General features: G+C 41.2%; 1 protein-coding gene across 4 annotated transcripts in view; it reads right to left on the reverse strand.

Moving 5' to 3' along the window:
* Positions 1-230: 230 nt before the first annotated feature.
* Positions 231-17,405, reverse strand: part of LOC126175633 (tyrosine-protein phosphatase non-receptor type 4) — a 171,935-nt gene continuing 154,760 nt past the window's right edge. For all 4 annotated transcript variants that reach the window (XM_049922520.1, XM_049922522.1, XM_049922521.1 and 1 more), the window contains one exon: positions 231-2,311. In XM_049922520.1, the coding sequence (XP_049778477.1) occupies positions 2,228-2,311 (84 nt within the window). In that variant the 3' untranslated portion in view covers positions 231-2,227. The remainder of the gene's footprint in view (positions 2,312-17,405) is intronic.

The raw sequence follows: 17,405 nt of genomic DNA on the forward strand, positions 1-17,405 counted from the left end.
TAATACTTTGTGTGTCTTACATTGTGTTGTTCTCCTAATGAAAAACAGGAGCCAAATCTTTACGAAAAATGTCAAGAACTTCAACCTGATAACATTTCCATCAATAAGGGTTTATAACAACAACTGAAGTTTATAACAATTCAAATTCTGCACATCTGATTCACCAGTGGTTGAAGAGGTGCAGAGAGGATAAGGGGTGGGAAGGATTTAAACTGCAGAATAATCAAAGGTTCACAAAAGCAAGCAAGTCATAATTCAGTGTATATCTGTTTACAAATTGAAGTTCAGCTGCATTAGGGGGCTGAATGTTCTTTACAGTATCAATCTGATAAAACTCAATTATTAACTGTAAAACAGGCTAATATTTTTAATTTCTCAGCCTGTAAATAGATGATAACTATTTGTTGTGCAAGTAACTATTCATTATAAAAAGTAAGCTAACTGAGGACCTACAGATCTATGCTAATGTTTCAGTAAGGGAAGTTGTAATAAGCAATTTTTGTCTACAGTACACACACTTCAACTCACATTGTATTTTATGAAAAATTACATTTTATCTCCATATCGTTCACACCTTTCTAAAACATGTTAACATCGCAAGAAGTTCACAGCTGTATGTTACTTTATTTTGTATGTTACACTAATACTGGTAGTTCTATGAACACATCACTCTAAGTGCAATTAATAATACTAGAAAATGTCAAGCCACACAGTTCATTATGGAATAAACTATGCGTTTAAGACATTTCAACAATGTCTTTGTCTGGACAACATGTGCAAGGCACTCCTGTACTGGTATTGTGAGATATGTTGGTGTCGCTGGTGGACGAGCACACATGAGAAATTGAAGTTCTATAACAAAGATAAAACATTCCGAACTGCTTCACACTTTGCTGCTGGCTACAGAGCAATGAAGTTACTTGTAATATTAAAGCCAAGATTATTTAGAGGCAATAATGCATCTATTTATCTGCATCAAACCATTGCTTCAGTATAGCAGATTATGAGTAAAAGGGAAATTAAAACTTCTTTATTGGTTTCTGACAACTTCATATTCTCATGTGCATCATGCAGTGACATTTACTTTTTTTTACAAAAGTGAATAAAAATTTACAAAATAACATAAATTCATATTATCACATCGTTACTCTTTAAAGAGTTAGTTGCATGTTAAAAATGTACAAAATTATTACAAAATCCTGTAAGATCAAGTAAAAACTATTTTTCACATGATCCTAAGGCCTCTGTTAGGCGGCAGTAAAGAAGCAACACCACATGTGAGAATGCAGAATTATAACTCTGACATTGTCTCACGAATATCTTTCAACGTCTTTTGGACACAATACACAATGTTATAAAATTTACATTTACAATTATTTTCTGGCAGGTAAAATGTCACTGGTATACAAAGTAATCTACAGCATCCATGACAAGGGTGTACTTGAAAAGTACAGTCATATGACACACACAATTCACAAATTTACAACATTTAATGCACACAATTAATAGATTTAAAATGGACAGGTGTTTCTCTGACCAATTCACATTCACCGCTAACGATGTACACAGATTGCAAAACTAATGTACTCTATATAATCGACACTTGGCAGTAATGCTACAGAGCTTCAGATTTAAGTCTGATGCCGGCAACACAAAAGCGATATAAAACAAATAATGGTCATTCCAGATCACACAGTTTATATCACAAATAAGTGGTAGTCATTGCCCAATATCCAGGTAATGACTATGAACTGGACGGCTGGGGGGGTTATATCCCCAATTGCTGCTGGGAATTGTTTCCTCACACCTGTACTACCAGGACGGATCCCCAGGCGCATTCAGCCTGACTGCCAAAGACATTCACGTTCTCTGCAGCCGAGAATAAAGCTAGCAGCAAACTGCTACTGGCTATACTAACTGCAGGTAACTAACTTAAATCCGTATAAATATCTCTGAGATTCAAAACTGGTAGTAAGATAGCCCTCTCTTTTCTCATGTGAATTATAACACTATTTCACTGACAGACATATCAACCCAGAAGCAATAGGGTGGCACACACTTTAGAGGCAGCTACCCTAAAGGTAGTGGCAAATTGTTACGTAACACAAAGTATAAATATTTTGTATCAAATTACGAATAGTATATCTCAATGGTACAATCTCACACCACTTCAGATTACTCTCTCTACAGTGAATATAAGTACAACATTTATCTTACTCCAAGCACCTCACCTCTGAAATTCTTCTAAAGGTTTGACAAGGCCTTCGCTATAAGCTCGATGAACACTCTCACAAACAAATCTATACTGGGCCTGCAAAGAAATGATAAACAAAAACACATTTGAGCAACTGATATTTGCTTGCAAGGAAAAAAATCTCCTTCATTTAGTAGTAGAATTTACAAATGAATGACTACAAAGAGGAAAGGAAGACTGGGAAATTAGTAGCAGCACTATAATAACTGGAAACAAAAGCAAAGCTCTGCATACTGGCCCTGATGGGCCAACCAGGACCAACGGATCCCCGTGTGTCCTCTGCCAATGGCATCACTGCATGCAGTATGGAGAGGCTTAAAGTCCGCACACCGCTTTCCTGGCCATTGTCAGTTTTCTTGACCTTTGTGCCACTACTTCTCATTCAAGTACCTCCTCAATTGTTCTCACAAGGCAGAGTGAATCCCATATCAGTCCTCCCACTAACAGAAAACCTTTGGCAGTACCAGGAATCAAACCTGGGCCCTCAGCGTAGCAGCCAGACATACAAACCACTGAGCTATGAGATGCACATAATAACTGGAAGATGAACATTAAACAACAGTTATTGCAATCATGTAATTTCCTAATCAGTTCTCTACACATGAAATGTATATAAACAGTGCAACAGGGTAATATGCCAGTTATTTAACAATAAGATTTACATGTATGTTTATATTTGAATCCAGGTAACTAAATATACTTTTAGCAGTTGGAAAACACACACACACACACACACACACACACACACACACACACACACACACACACACACACACTGAAGTGCCAAAGAAACTGATATAGTCATGTCTATTCACATACACATAGATGTAAACAGGAAGAATACGGCACTGCTGTCACCAAAGCCTATATAAGACAACAAATGTCTGCCGCAGTTGTTACATCGGTTACCGCTGCTACAATGCCAGGTTATCAAGATTTTTAAGTGAGTTTGAAGGTGATGTTATAGTCAGCGCACAAGCGATGGGACACAGCAACTCAGAGGGAGCAATGAAGTGGGGATTTTCCCATGCAAACATTTCCTGAGTGTACCATGAATATCAGGAATTCAGCAAAACATCAAATCTCCGACATCATTGTGGCCAGAAAAAAGATCCTGCAAGAACGGGACCAACAACAACTGAAGAGAATCGTTCAATATGACAAAAATGCAACCATTCCGCAGATTGCTGCAGATTTCAACACTGGGCCATCAACAAGTGTCAGCGTGTAAACCATTCAAAGAAACTTCATTGATATAAGATTTCAGAGCCAAAGACCCAGTTGTGTAACCTTGATGACTGCACGACACAAAGCTTCACACCTCACCTAGGCCTATCAACACCGACCATGGACTGTTGATGACTGGAAACATGTTGCCTGGTCCAACGGGTCTCATTTTAAATTGTATTTAGCGAATGAACATGTACGTGTATGGAGACAAACTCATGAATCCACAGACCCTGCAGGTCAGCAGGGGACTGTTCAAGCTGAGGGAGGCACTGTAATTGTATGGGGCAGGTGCAGTTGGAATGATATGGGACCCCTGATACATCTTGAAAAGACTTGACAGATCACGCGTACATAAGCATCCTGTTTGATCATCTGCATCCATTTATCTCCACTGTGCATTCCGACGGACTTAGGCAATTCCTGCAGAACACATCCAGAATTGCTACAGAGTGGCTCCAGGAACACTATTCCAAGTTTAAATACTTCCACTGGCCACCAAACTCCCTAGACGTGAACATTATTGAGCACATCTGGGGATGCCTTGCAATGTGCTGTTCGTAACAGATCTCCACCCCCTTGTACTCTTACAGATTTATGGACCGCCCTGCAGGATTCATGGTGTCAGTTCCCTCCAGCACTATTTCAGACATTAGTCAAGTCCATGCCCGTCATGTTGCAGCACTTCTGTGTGCTCGCAGAGGCCCTACACGATATTAGGCAGTGTGTGTGTGTGTGTGTGTGTGTGTGTGTGTGTGTGTGTGTGTGTGTCATGTTGCAGCACTTCTGTGTGCTCACAGAGGCCCTACACGATATTAGGCAGTGTGTGTGTGTGTGTGTGTACACTTTTAGTATAATGCAGACACGCTAATTGCACTGTGAAGTCTGAGGCCTACAAACGAAAATGATGGATCTTACAATTTATGCATTACTTTCAATTACATTTCTGCAGATTCCTTGTATTAACTGACACTATATATTTGGCAATGTTTGTACCACGAAAACCAAACATAGTTTTTGTTAATGAGATGAATTTTTGTGGAAATTGAGTAACGAGAATCTTCCTTGATTTACTTTGAACTCTGGAATGCCAGGTGACAGGCCTGCACACGGTCATTGAGCTACAGGCAGAATGCTATACAATGTCAAGCATAAGTGGAGATGGAGGGGAGGGGGGTGGGGGTGAAGAGAGAGAGAGAGAGAGAGAGAGAGAGAGAGAGAGAGAGAGAGAGACTTCAAAGGATACATATCTTCTTTGGCCAAAGAAGATAACTACAAATAGTACGATAGTATAAGGGAGGTTGGGTTGTTTTGGAGGAGGAAACCAGACAGCGAGGTCATCGGTCTCCTACGATTAGGAAAGGATGGGGAAGGAAGTCAGCCGTGCCCTTTCAAAGGAACCATCTCGGCATTTGCCTGGAGTGATTTAGGGAAATCATGGAAACCCTAAATCAATATGGCTGGACACGGGACTGAACCGTCGTCGTCCTGAATGCAACTCCAGTGTGCTAGCCACATCTTTAGTATAAGGGCTACAAGGTATGGAGTGGTATTTATCACAGGTGGAGGCAATCTTTATTCTTCTCAACAGTGATGTTATCTATTCTGTAGCAGTAATATCCCCTTCACTAAAGAGTGAATGTTTTCCTTGTAAACATCAAACACAAGGGCCATACCCAATTTAAAGTGCATCAAAAAGAATATTCACTCAAGAAAACTAAAATTATGAGATGACCAAGAGGCCAGTATTGCTGATACACACATGTAAAAGTACAAACACTATGAAGTTTCAAGAACTAACAGTTCGGGAAGGTTAAAAGGGGAGGATAGGTCACTCAGACCCTAGGATGAGACAGATCCACCTGTTGTGAGCACAAGAGACCCTTTCCTTTACTGTAACCCACTATTTTTACACTGAAGAGCCTAAGAAACTGGTACAGCTGCCTAATATCCTGTAGGGCCCCTGTGCACACACAGAAGTGCCACAACACAGCGTGGCATGGACTCTACTAGTGTCTGAAGTAGGACAGAAGGGAACTGACACCATGAATCCTCCAGGGTTGTCCATAAACCTAAAGAGTATGAGGAGGTGGAGATCTCTTCTGAACAGCACACTGCAAGGCATCTCCGATATGATCAATAATGTTCATGTCTGGGGAGTGTGGTGGCCAGCAGAAGTGTTTAAACTCAGAAGAGTGTTTCTGGAGCCACTCTGTAGCAATGCTGGATGTGTGGGATGTCGCATTGTCCTGCTGGAATTGCCCAAGTTCCTCAGAATGCAGAATGAACATGAATGGATGCAGATGACCAGACACAATGCTTTTGTACGTGTCACCTGTCAGTCATATCTAGACATATCAGGGGTCCCATATCATTCCAACTGCACACGCCCCACACCATTACATAGGCTACACCAGCTTGAACAGTCCCCAGCTGACATGCACAGTCCATGGATTCATGTGGTTATCTCCATACCTGTACACATCCATCCGCTCGATACAATCTGAAGAGACACTCATCTGATCAGGCAACATGTTTCCAGTCATCAACAGCCAAATGTCAGTGCTGATGGGCCCAGGTGCTGCATAAAGCTTTGTGTTGTGTGGCCATCAAGGGTACACAAGTGGGCCTTCAGCTCCTAAAGCCCATATTGATGATGTTTCTTTGAATGGTTCACATGCTGGCACATGTTGATGGCCCAGTATTGAAATCTGCAGCAAGCTGCAGAAGGGTTGCACTTCTGTGATGTTGAACGGTTCTCTTCAGTCGTCGTTGGCCCCGTTCTTGCAGTATCTTTTTCCGGCCGCAGTGATGTCGGAGATTTGATGTTTTACTGGATTCCTGATATTCACATTACACTCATGAAATGGTTGTACGAGAAAATCCCCACTTCATCACTACGTCGGAGAGGCTGTATCCTGTCGCTCATGTGCCTACAATAACACCACGTTCAAACTCACTTCAGTCTTGATAATCTGCTATTGTAGCAACAGTAACCAATCTAACAATTGCGCCAGACACTCATTGTCTTATGGAGGCATTGCTGACTGCAGTGCCGTATTCTGCCTGTTTACACACCTCTGTATCTGAATACGCGTGCCTATACAAGTTTCTTTGGCGTTTTAGTGTATTTCACCCAAGTAATTGGGACACATTTAACAAAATAAAGTTATTTGAAAGGGCTACATGCTGACAAAATGCATGATGGGCAACTGCAGCTCCACAGACTTAATATAACATATGGACACCTCTCAAGCAGAGATTTCTGACTTGGCAACAGTACTCACCCCACATCCAATCCCACAAGAGTAAAACAGAAATGGATACAGGGTCACATTATCTTCTATGTATGAATCAAATTCAGGTAAGTCTGAAATTTTTAATACTGCACACAGTGTTATCGTCTCTTGGGGGAGCCTTAACCCTACAGAGCATATCACTAGGTGGTAGAATGGGATGTGTCAGCAGCAGCTGCCTGTTGAAGTATAGAAGGGAAATAAAACACCTTCTCTGCTGGACCAAAAAAGCTAGGTAGAAAACTAAAACAACAAATCCAGCTACAATAGGCCTAGCAAACCAGTAGTGGATAAAATACACGGTTTCAAACAGGGAACAAGACTGGGAAACAATGCACATAAAGGATGATATAGTTATTCCCAAGGATTAATATTTAGCACAGTGAACATACAGAGGAAACAGGGGGAGTTCTGGACTTTAGGATCAGGAGGAGACTGGATATTCTAGCTTTGTCAGAAATCAGGTGGAAGGTTAAAGGCAGTAAGGAACTGAAGAGTCGGTATACTCTGTACTAGAATGGGAATGAGGAAAACTGAGGACATGCAGTGGCAGAGGAACACTGAAAGAGGAGATCACGAGAATATGTGACAGAATGATTGTCGTCACAGGTAAAGTGAAAGGAAATGGAAATTCTTCAAGTACATGCACAGACAACTGGCTGGACAGATCACGATATAGGCAGACCTAAATGCACATACTGACAAGGAAAGACAAGAGAATGAGGAAGTTTTAGAAATGGCATGATAGGGAAGGAAAAATGATGGAGAATGAAAACTGTTAGGATTTTGTAAAAGGAATGGACTAGCAGGCCGCAATACCTGGTTTAAGGATGAAAGTCATAAAGTAATGTGGTACAGCAATCAATTTGTTGAATAAATGTGTGGTAGACTACATAATATGTGAACAGAACACAAAGAGAACAGTCACTGATGTCAAGGTAACACCTTCCAAAGCCCTAGATGGCAATCAGTATCTTTTTGCAGTAAATGTTGTAAGTATTAAAGAGGAGAAAGGAGGGTGGGGTGGGCAGAAAGACAGAACAGAATGTTAAGGGTGCGGAAATTGAAAGAAGTGAAATGCAAAGAAAATTTCAGACAACAGTAAAGAGCAACTTACAATGGGATGAAAAGCAGACAGCAGAGGAGGATTGGGAAGGTTCAAAACAAAGATTATGGAAGCAGCAGAAAAAGTGTGCAGAAGAACCGGAGATTAAGAAACAAGGAAGCTGCACAGAAAAAAGCACTCTGTATATGGTTTCAACAGAGAATACAGAAAACAAGAAAGGAATACACTGAGAAGAAGGTGGAAGGGGAAAAGAAGAAACGGATGGAAGACAACATTAGTAAAGCCTGCAACAATTTGAATGATTTTTTTATTGTGATTCAAAAAGGCTGATAGGTCAGAAAAAATAGTCATTAGATGTTAATGGAACTGCTTTATTTTCATAACACTTTTTGGGCATAGCCCATCATCAGATGACCTGCTAAATATTTTATGCCATAGTTTGGATAAAAAAAATTTGATACATTCAGTCATGCAATTGTTAATGGCTTTAGATGTGGGTTCTGTGACAGTATTTACACAAGCCAAATGGGAACGGACCACGAAAGAAGGAAAAGATGTGGACTGGAGAACAGTAGGGAAATAAGGGAGGACCACAATGACTGGAAAAATGGAATCATACCGTCAATTTTTAAGAAGAGTTGCAGGAAATTATCAGAATTAAAGGGATATTACATTGACGTGTCATGCTATCAAGGAATTTGGGAAGGTCTTGGAAAAGAGAGTATGGAAGATGATAGGAAGACAGAGAGGTAGACAACAAAGGCTGTCAGTGGATCCACTTTTTACCATAAGGCAGCTGTGAGAGATACATTAAAAATATGATAAGGACTTAGTATTGTTGTTCCTGAATATTGAGAAGGCGTGTGATAGCGTGAGGAGAGGCACAATTTGGAAAACCATTCAGGAAAGGCAAATTTGAAGACTGACTATGAGAAGAATTAAGGAGATGTATAAGGAAGTGTGAGGTGCGTAAAAGTAAGAGAAGGGAAGACAGACTGGTTAGAAAAGAAAATTGGGCTGAAGCAACAGAGTGCACAACCCTCTGTACTTTTCACCATCATTAAGGATGGCATAATGGCGTGAGTGGCACAGAATGAAAATATGACAGCAATGGTGTTTGTAGATGATGGAATAGTGAGCGGAAATGGAGAGGCAGAGGTATAAGAAAGGCCAAATGTATCGGTGGTGGGACATTATGGATTGAAATTTAATGCAAAGAAGTGTGAATTGAGGGTATCAATGACAAATGAGATGATAGTAGTAATGCGTATAAATATTAGAGGCCAAGTACTAATGAAAGTGGGAAGTTTGAAGTACCTGGAGAGCACAATTGATAACAGTGGGAGCAATGATTGGAGATTAAACGAAGTGGAAAGCAAGTACACGAGTTCCTGTGGAGTATATGAAATCCAGTATGGGGTAAGGATACACTGCCAAAAATCAAGTAAATTCTATACTAAGCATGTTCTTCTCCAATATTCACATATGCAACAACAACATTGATTTTTTTAGGCTTGCAAGATGAAATTTCAAATATGCAGAATAGGACATACTAGAATGGATAGAATAATGAGTTGGACAGAGAGAGAAATAGTGAAAGAGGACCCCATGCAAGATACCATAAAATAGACAAGATTAAAATGCAAAGGGCATGTTAAAGGAGTGTGAGTCAGCATTATACTGAGACAGGCTCATGAAATGACAATAGGAGGCAAGATATCTAGATGAATACCAATAGATAGATGGATCATTTGGATGAAGGACTGTGTGAAGGAGAGAACTGGGACAGAGTGCAGAAACAATTGTGGAGGGGGGGATTATGTTCTAAACTGATCCCGCCAGAGTGTGGGAACTGTGGATGATGTACTACAATCACAAAGACTGCTTTGAATTGATCAAGAAACTCTCACCCTGTAACATCATGTGACCAGAAGACATATGGAATCCCTTCAAGAACACAGTGTGGTACTGTGGTAGAGATGAAGCCTCAGAGCAGGGCAGAATCTGCATCAGTAGCTTATCGACTGTATACATATCATATATGTTGTTTATTTTTGTGGTATTCTTACATATTTCTAAATAGAGACGAGAAGTAGCTGATTATTTAATGGATTATGTAATGGTTTATAGTTGTGCTATTTACTTTTGTTGTTAAGAGTTTGCATATTTTTTGATTGCTTGCATTCAGTGAGTTTAATTTTTTGCTTTACTGTTGCATCACTTGCAGGTCAGAAAATAACTGATCAAAGATGGGTAGAGACTGTGCCTGACGTGCGAGGATGCTGGGGTAATTGAGCACTGTTCATAAACAGCTAAAAGCTGTGTTGGCTATGGTCAACAGGATTCAGGCTGCTGCAAAGGCTGCACTGAGACATCCAAGGTGAATGTTTTGCCACCTTTGGAGCCTGTAGTGTCATTTGGGATCACTGCTGCTGCTGCTGCTACTACTGCGTCATCTTCCGACTCCCATATCCCGGCCGGTCAACACTTACTGACTGCCAAACATTGAGGGGTTGCAAATCTCTGGGCAGAACGTGAAAGTGGGTATCGGGCACACTACTGTCACTTACATCTTAAAAATTCTACTGCTGAACATACATCTGGCCCAGCACAGGACACCTTTCCTGTTGGGACTGTGGCCAATCTTCCTAAAAGGTCTGGACTAGTCCAAAGGATGGGAATGCTTGTCACTGTACGGTCCAGGAGGCTCTGTCGGCAGTGACTGAGGGCGTGTGGTACACCTGGTTGCAAATGACTGCTGCTGCCTGTGTTCAGAAGTCCTCCTTGGTTCCTGCAGGCAGCTGGCCGACTTGGTGAAGATAGTTTGCCTCACCCGTGGGGTGGAAGCAGAGCTATCATTCTGCAGTAGCATTACTAAAACCAATCGTGATCCTCTGGTTTGGAGCAGAGCGGAAGATATAAACCAAAGGCCCAAAACGATTCTGCCCTCTGCTGTCGGGTGGAGAACTGTCCTGTTCTCCTTAGTAGGTCAGACATGAACTACAAGCAGGATATGTATGTGACTGTAGGCTTTCCCGGCGTTAACTATTGATGAAGGTTTCTCGAATCTCCAGCCGGATAGTAGCGTTGATATCTTGCGGCATTTCTGGAAGTGTCATACTACCTATCTTCTGGTGAAGTGTCAAGATTCGTGGAGAGCGGGCTATTTATATGTGTGGTCAACCCTCCTCCACCAGACCTCGGGTGGCTGCGGTGGACCAGCGGCGTGCGCACGGTGGTGGGGATGGCAGGCGCCCCCGGCGGCCGCATTCGGTTCTCAGTGTAAGCATTCTGTCTGCATCCGCGGGGGAGGACGTTGACGGGTGCGCTCACGACAGATTGCCACTATCGCAGGGTTCCATGCTGCGCTGAGTTGTTATCCCTCATCTCTATTGACCAGATTGTCGTGAATCCTTATCTCTATGGATTCTTTGAAAACGCTTTCCCAAAAGCCCGATGCTTGGTACAGTACCTTCGTGTTTTCGAAGTTGAAGGTGTGTTCTTCATTGATGCTGTGTTCTGCTATGGCCCACCCGCAGCTGCTCAAACGAATCTAATGTAAACAGCTGCCACCCACATCACACTCATCGGAGGAAATTTGTTGTTGGGAAGCATTGCATAGTCTTCTTAAAGCCTTTGAGACCCTTTGCTGTTGGCAGACGCTTGTAAGAGTATTGTGTTTTGTTGTTGTATATGGCACATTTCCTTTGCGACTTAAGTTTTATTTTCGTTTTTTTTTCTCTCGTTCATTTTTTGTTGCTACAGTATTATTCTGCATAAGTGGGATACAGTAATATCCTTGGTAGAGTATTGGTTCGTACCAGTCAAAATAACAAAAATTTAACCGAAAACTAAAACAATGAAAAATTCCCGGAATTCTAAAAAATTCCCGGGTTTTTCCCGGACCTCCCAGTTGTCCTGGGTCTTATACACCCTGTATTAAACCTGGTAGTATGTCAACAGATAACTGGCCTTTCGATGTATAAACATTTCAGCCACCACACTGAGATCATTTGCAAAATAAATTGAAGTTCTGATCACTCACCATTCACTGTGAAATAATCAAAATTGTGACCTACAACTCAGTAGCCGAGTCCATTAAACCGACTACGAGAAACATTGAGCCCATGACCGCAACTGAAAATTTTCAAAGTTCATTGCACGCAACAGTTCACAATTTTTTTTTCCAATTTGCAAGAAACATTCAGCAAATCCGAAATAGTGTCCACAAGATCTACTGCATAAATATTTCTAAGCCTATGAAAACTGTTGAAGCCAAAAAACATGGTGCCATTCGAAACTTCTCCAACACTTTGAGAGAGCGACTGCTAGGTCACATTTACACTAAGTTCTAGTGACTATATGCATATACTACTTCAACAAGTGCATATGTAAGACTGCTCTTAGCAATATGGCCACTTCTAACTGTTGGTGCAAAACTTTAAAGTAGTATTCATTGTCGTTTTGCTAGTCGCAATATATTATCTGATTATATCAGACAAATCACATTTAGGTGTTGATTACTATGTAATCAGTAAATATATTGTTTTCATTAACATTATCAGTGAATTATTCTTTATGAACTTTCACACACTGCCTGATGACTTTTTAACAAATAAGAACTACACCCAGACTTATTACTACCATATGTATTATATTAGAACCTGAGAAATTCGCCGAGTTTTATGTTGTGTTCTCAGTTTTCAACTGGGCCGTTTGGTTTAGGAGTTACATATTATTGTGACTGATAAGAAAAAGGGAAAAAATTAGCAATACTCTTAATTAATGTCTAAGTTAAGGCAGTTCACATAGCTGCAGACAGTTACTGCTATTTTGATATCTTATTTCACGCTGCCATGATAACTATTGTTTTTTCAACTTACATTACTTAAATTAGTGATTGGTCATCAGAATCAACTTTCTGGTTCTTCAAATTACAATCATAAAAACAGAAAAAAGAAACAAGTGCTGTCGAAGAAGGCTGCATGAGGTAGGCAGTTCCAGCTCAAGAGCTCACTTGGGGGCAGCTGAGCAACAGCAGGTAGAGAGAGACAAGAATGAGGAAACTGCCCACATGTAGCCAGTCCACACTTTGTACACAAGAGTACCGGCTTGTGAAATGACCAAGACTTAGCAAATGCAATTGTAACAGGATGTGTTTAACTGGAAAATTCTACCAAGCAATAAATACTAACATTTTATTACATTTGTGCAACACATTTCTTTTCATTGAAAAGTGACAAAAAATTCTGCTATTGACCTCTGGTCTGGATACTCTAGTTAAATGTGGTGCACAATGATCTGTACGCAAAGAGCACCAACATATCGAATGGTCCTCTCGCCAGAGCAAGATAACCTCATCCTCTCTGTGCAGTGAAAAGGAAGTACACCGTGGGCATGTTGTGAGCTTTACCAGATGCAGCTTAATGTCTGTCACTCCAGTCATTCTTCTTCCCACCTATGTGAGACACTGTATCTCAACAGTTAAGTGATAGCTGGGGCACACTGAAATAATTGAGGGCCATGACATGCTGCCTTGGCAGCTACATCTGCCATTTCATTTCCTGTAATACCCATGTACAATTTCATCCAGCAGAAAGACACCTTCTTACCCAGCCTTTGTAGTTGGAGAAGGCTGTCCTGAAAATTCTGGACTACTTTATCTGTCGGGGACAAGTGTTGTAAAGAATGAAGGGAACTCATGGAATCTGAACAGACAAGGAATTTAGCACTCTAAAACATGTCTCATCTGCTTCAGTGCCTGCAAGGTCATGTATAATTCTGTGTTGAAGACAGTAAAGTCTTCAAATCCTGAGGACACAATTAGATAAAACAGAGCAATCAACAGCGTCCCCTGTTTAAACCTATATGTAAACACAGCCAAACGTTGGGGGTGTTCACTTCAAATGTCATAAATAAATGTACTAAAAACACATGTATGAGTTCAACCTCTCCTGTATTGCATTAAATAAAAAATTACTCTGGGTTTCAGCAGCAAGCAGCATGGCAGGTGGCTGAAACCCCAAATTTGGTGTGCCACTTGATTCACACCAAGGGACTTCAGCACACAATTTGCACAGATCCCAAAGGGCCACGTTGTCTATCGATGTATGGGAAAGGGCATTATGCAGCTGGATAAGCAATGGTATGGCATAATGGTGAATTGGGAGTAGTGAGAAACTTCCAGGCCTGACGCACCATTAGGAGCTGCCACCCGATGGTAAGTGGTGATTCATCAGCCTCAGCACAAACTGGGTTTCAGGCTGGTCCTGTAATTGCCCATGACCAGTCTAATCCCCTAATGGTGTATAGGGTCAATGATCTTCAGGTAAGACGGTCTCACTAAACCGTACACTGTGCACCCATAATCCAGTCGCGATCACATGAAGCCCCTATAAATCAGGGGCAGACATGCCATGTCCACTGCCCAAGACCTGTGGCTAAGGCACTTCAAAATATTCAGCACCTTCTGGGCCCTGGTCTTTATGTCCTTGAGGCGTGGTAACCACAACAGTTTGGGGGTCAAAAATGAGGTCCAAAAACCTCAGACAGTTTTCAAAAGGGGGAATGGTGTCCCAGGTATATCAAAAAGATGATGAGAACAATGAAAAAAAAACACACACACACACACACACACACACACACACACACACACACTTATCTGTAGAAAATGTAGAACTAGTCTTTGAAGCCCATTTCTGCAACCCTCTTCACTGCAAGTTGCTTCTGAGAACTCACTGCTAAATGCTGCAGCACTTGAAGAGCAGAAGACCACAAAATCATCCACAAATAATGAGCACCGGACACGACTCCTTACTGTGGATGTTATACTGTTAACAGCTATGGCAAAGAGTGTGACACTTAAACAGCTCTGTCGAACACCACTCTCCTGCACAAACCAATCTGGGACACCACTCTCCCCCACAAAACTCTCTCAACACATCACCGACTCTGTACCTAAAAAGGCATATTGACAGAAAGTACTGAATAAAGATGGGGTAATGTCCATGAATGCCCCATTGATGTAGCTGACTGAGAATACTGGGCCTCCAAGTAGTGTCATATGCCTTATGATGTCAAAAAGTACATCTACACAATGCTGATTATGGAGGAAAGCCTGCTTGATTTCTGCTGCCTCTAGCAGCGTCAGGTTCTTGATAGTAGACGATTGACATCTCCTGAATTCACACTGACAGTGGGTAAGAATCTTGCTGGTCTCTAATAGCCAAACTAGACAACAGTTGAAAATGCACTCTAGGGTCTTTCCAACATAGCTCATTAAGGCAATGCTAACCACTCGGACTTGTCTGGTCCTTTCCTGTTTGAGGAGTGGTATCAAAAAACTGCCTCTCACCACAAGTTGGGAAATTGGCCTTTCAGCCATATTGAATTAAAACATTGTAAGAGGAGTTTCTTTGACACAGTTTGCAAGTGCTGCAGCATGCTGCACCAGATATGGTCTGACCAGGTGCCATACCATGAGCATCAGACAGTCTACTTGGGAACAGTTGAATATGAAGGAGCAGAGCCCCCCCTCCCCAGTGTATTCAGGAAAACGGGATGAATGCTGTCCTTTGCTTCCATATCTTTGTTTACAAAATACTTAATCACTGCTCCAATCTCGATTTTTTCCATTTTCGCAAATCACTACGCAGGAACAACAGCACATCACCGCCACAGCTCTCTTCCAAGAACACTGACGTGCCACATGTTTACGGGCAACAGCCCACTGAATATCACTTTAACAACTCGTTGCACTAGTGCTGACTTCTCGTGGCGATTCCGAAAACTTTTCAAACCACCCTCGTATATTGAGCAAAACAGTGATCCTCTAACACACATGAATTTCAACAGCAACTTTTTGCAGGTCAGTAGCTAGGGAAGGTGAGCAAGGGAGTAGTGTGCATTATTGATAAATATAGTGACCCCTCCCTTGGCTCTTTCCCCAGTCAAGTCATGTTTGTGATGGAGGGTACAGCCCCATAGTAAAGGAGCATCAGATGCTTTACAATGACTTTCCAGCAAACACAAGCACAGGGGACAGGGGACATTCCTGTTGTAGGAGTTCCAATTCCTCCACATGTGTCCTGAACCCGTCAATGTTTTGCTGCTGTAGAAGTGCTCTCTGAATCCCATGCTGGGGGTTGCTTTTGTTACAGCTGTACTTCTCACCAAATGCTGGTCGCCAGTGCTTAGAGACGGTGTTCTGACTGAAATGCAATACCTATCTGATTTTGAAAAAACTATTAGGTGAAGAAATTAGATGTTTGTACATCTTACAGTCTCATATCTTCACCCAGTAAAAATGTGAATCTCTCTTTACTATCCATCATACATACTGCACTGCATCAAATTAAGTACAGCACAGCAAAAGAGTTTGCAGAGGTGAAAATGCACTATGTAAACTTTGTGTGTGGATTTTAGCTCATACATTGCAGTGTATGACGTGTGGATAAGCTATCAAAATTTTATTTATAACTGAGAGCAGAAAAATATCTCATTTCATTCTCGAGTTATCGTATTTTTTATCTGACAGGCAGTCGCAGGCAGCACACCCATTCACGTTCTTGTGAATCGCAAATCATTGCAAATGAGGCACATATGTTGCATGATAAAAACTCGAAACCGTTTCATTCTTCAAGGTATGGAATTTGAAGGTACAAAAACATGAATATAATTTGGGAGTACGTAAAACACCTGTGTCAATAACAGGTGATATTATTGAGAAATCATGGTTACTTGGTAGGCAATTATATTTAAGTTAAGTCATTAGGGTTAGTTCAAGAATACAATGCTAGGTTGTTGAGTCTGGATTTTTTGTTAGAGGTCCTCCTGGGGTGTTGTGCGGTGGAGAAATACCGTCTTACAATGAGCCCGTATGATCACAAGTAGCCACAGGGTCTCCAGCACAATGCGTTGCACCATGGAACCCCTCCGTGATGAAGTTCCACAAGATGGTCAACGCTGACCTAAGGGTGTTGAATGAAATAAAGAAGGATTCTATCAAGAGCTTTGGAACAGTTCAGTCATGCTAATAGTACTAATGAGTTGTAACTTAAGTTGTGAATTCAAGCATTTTTTAAATCTTGCAAATAAAACCAGATAATCTTCCAGAACATTTGAATTTTTGTTCTTTGTAAAAAGCAATGTTCAGAAGGAACTTCTGGAAGAAGTTGGAAGTTCTGCTAGCTGAAGTTTTACCTTCAGCTTTCAAGATTGTGAAATCCTCCCATGTGGTGAACATGGGTCTTTGATAAAAAGAGAACGGCAATATGGAAATGATGTCTTGAACCCGACACTGTAAGACAACAATATTACACAGGAACATGTGTGTGGCAGCCTTTCAAGAGGTGACTGCATTAGTAACTGAACTGATAGAATTGATAATGGCAGTGGAAATTTAGTAAAAACAGAACAAGTGTTAAAAAGTACAAGAAAGTGATACCACTCTCAAACAAGCATGATGCGGGTGCATTGATACCAATAACAGTGTTTCAGTATTAGTAACTGTGCAACATTATTAGTTAAGGTTACAACAACTGCATATTATACAGTGAATTAT

This window comes from Schistocerca cancellata, chromosome 3, assembly GCF_023864275.1.
Source record: "Schistocerca cancellata isolate TAMUIC-IGC-003103 chromosome 3, iqSchCanc2.1, whole genome shotgun sequence".
Classification (NCBI taxonomy): Eukaryota; Metazoa; Arthropoda; class Insecta; order Orthoptera; family Acrididae; genus Schistocerca; species Schistocerca cancellata.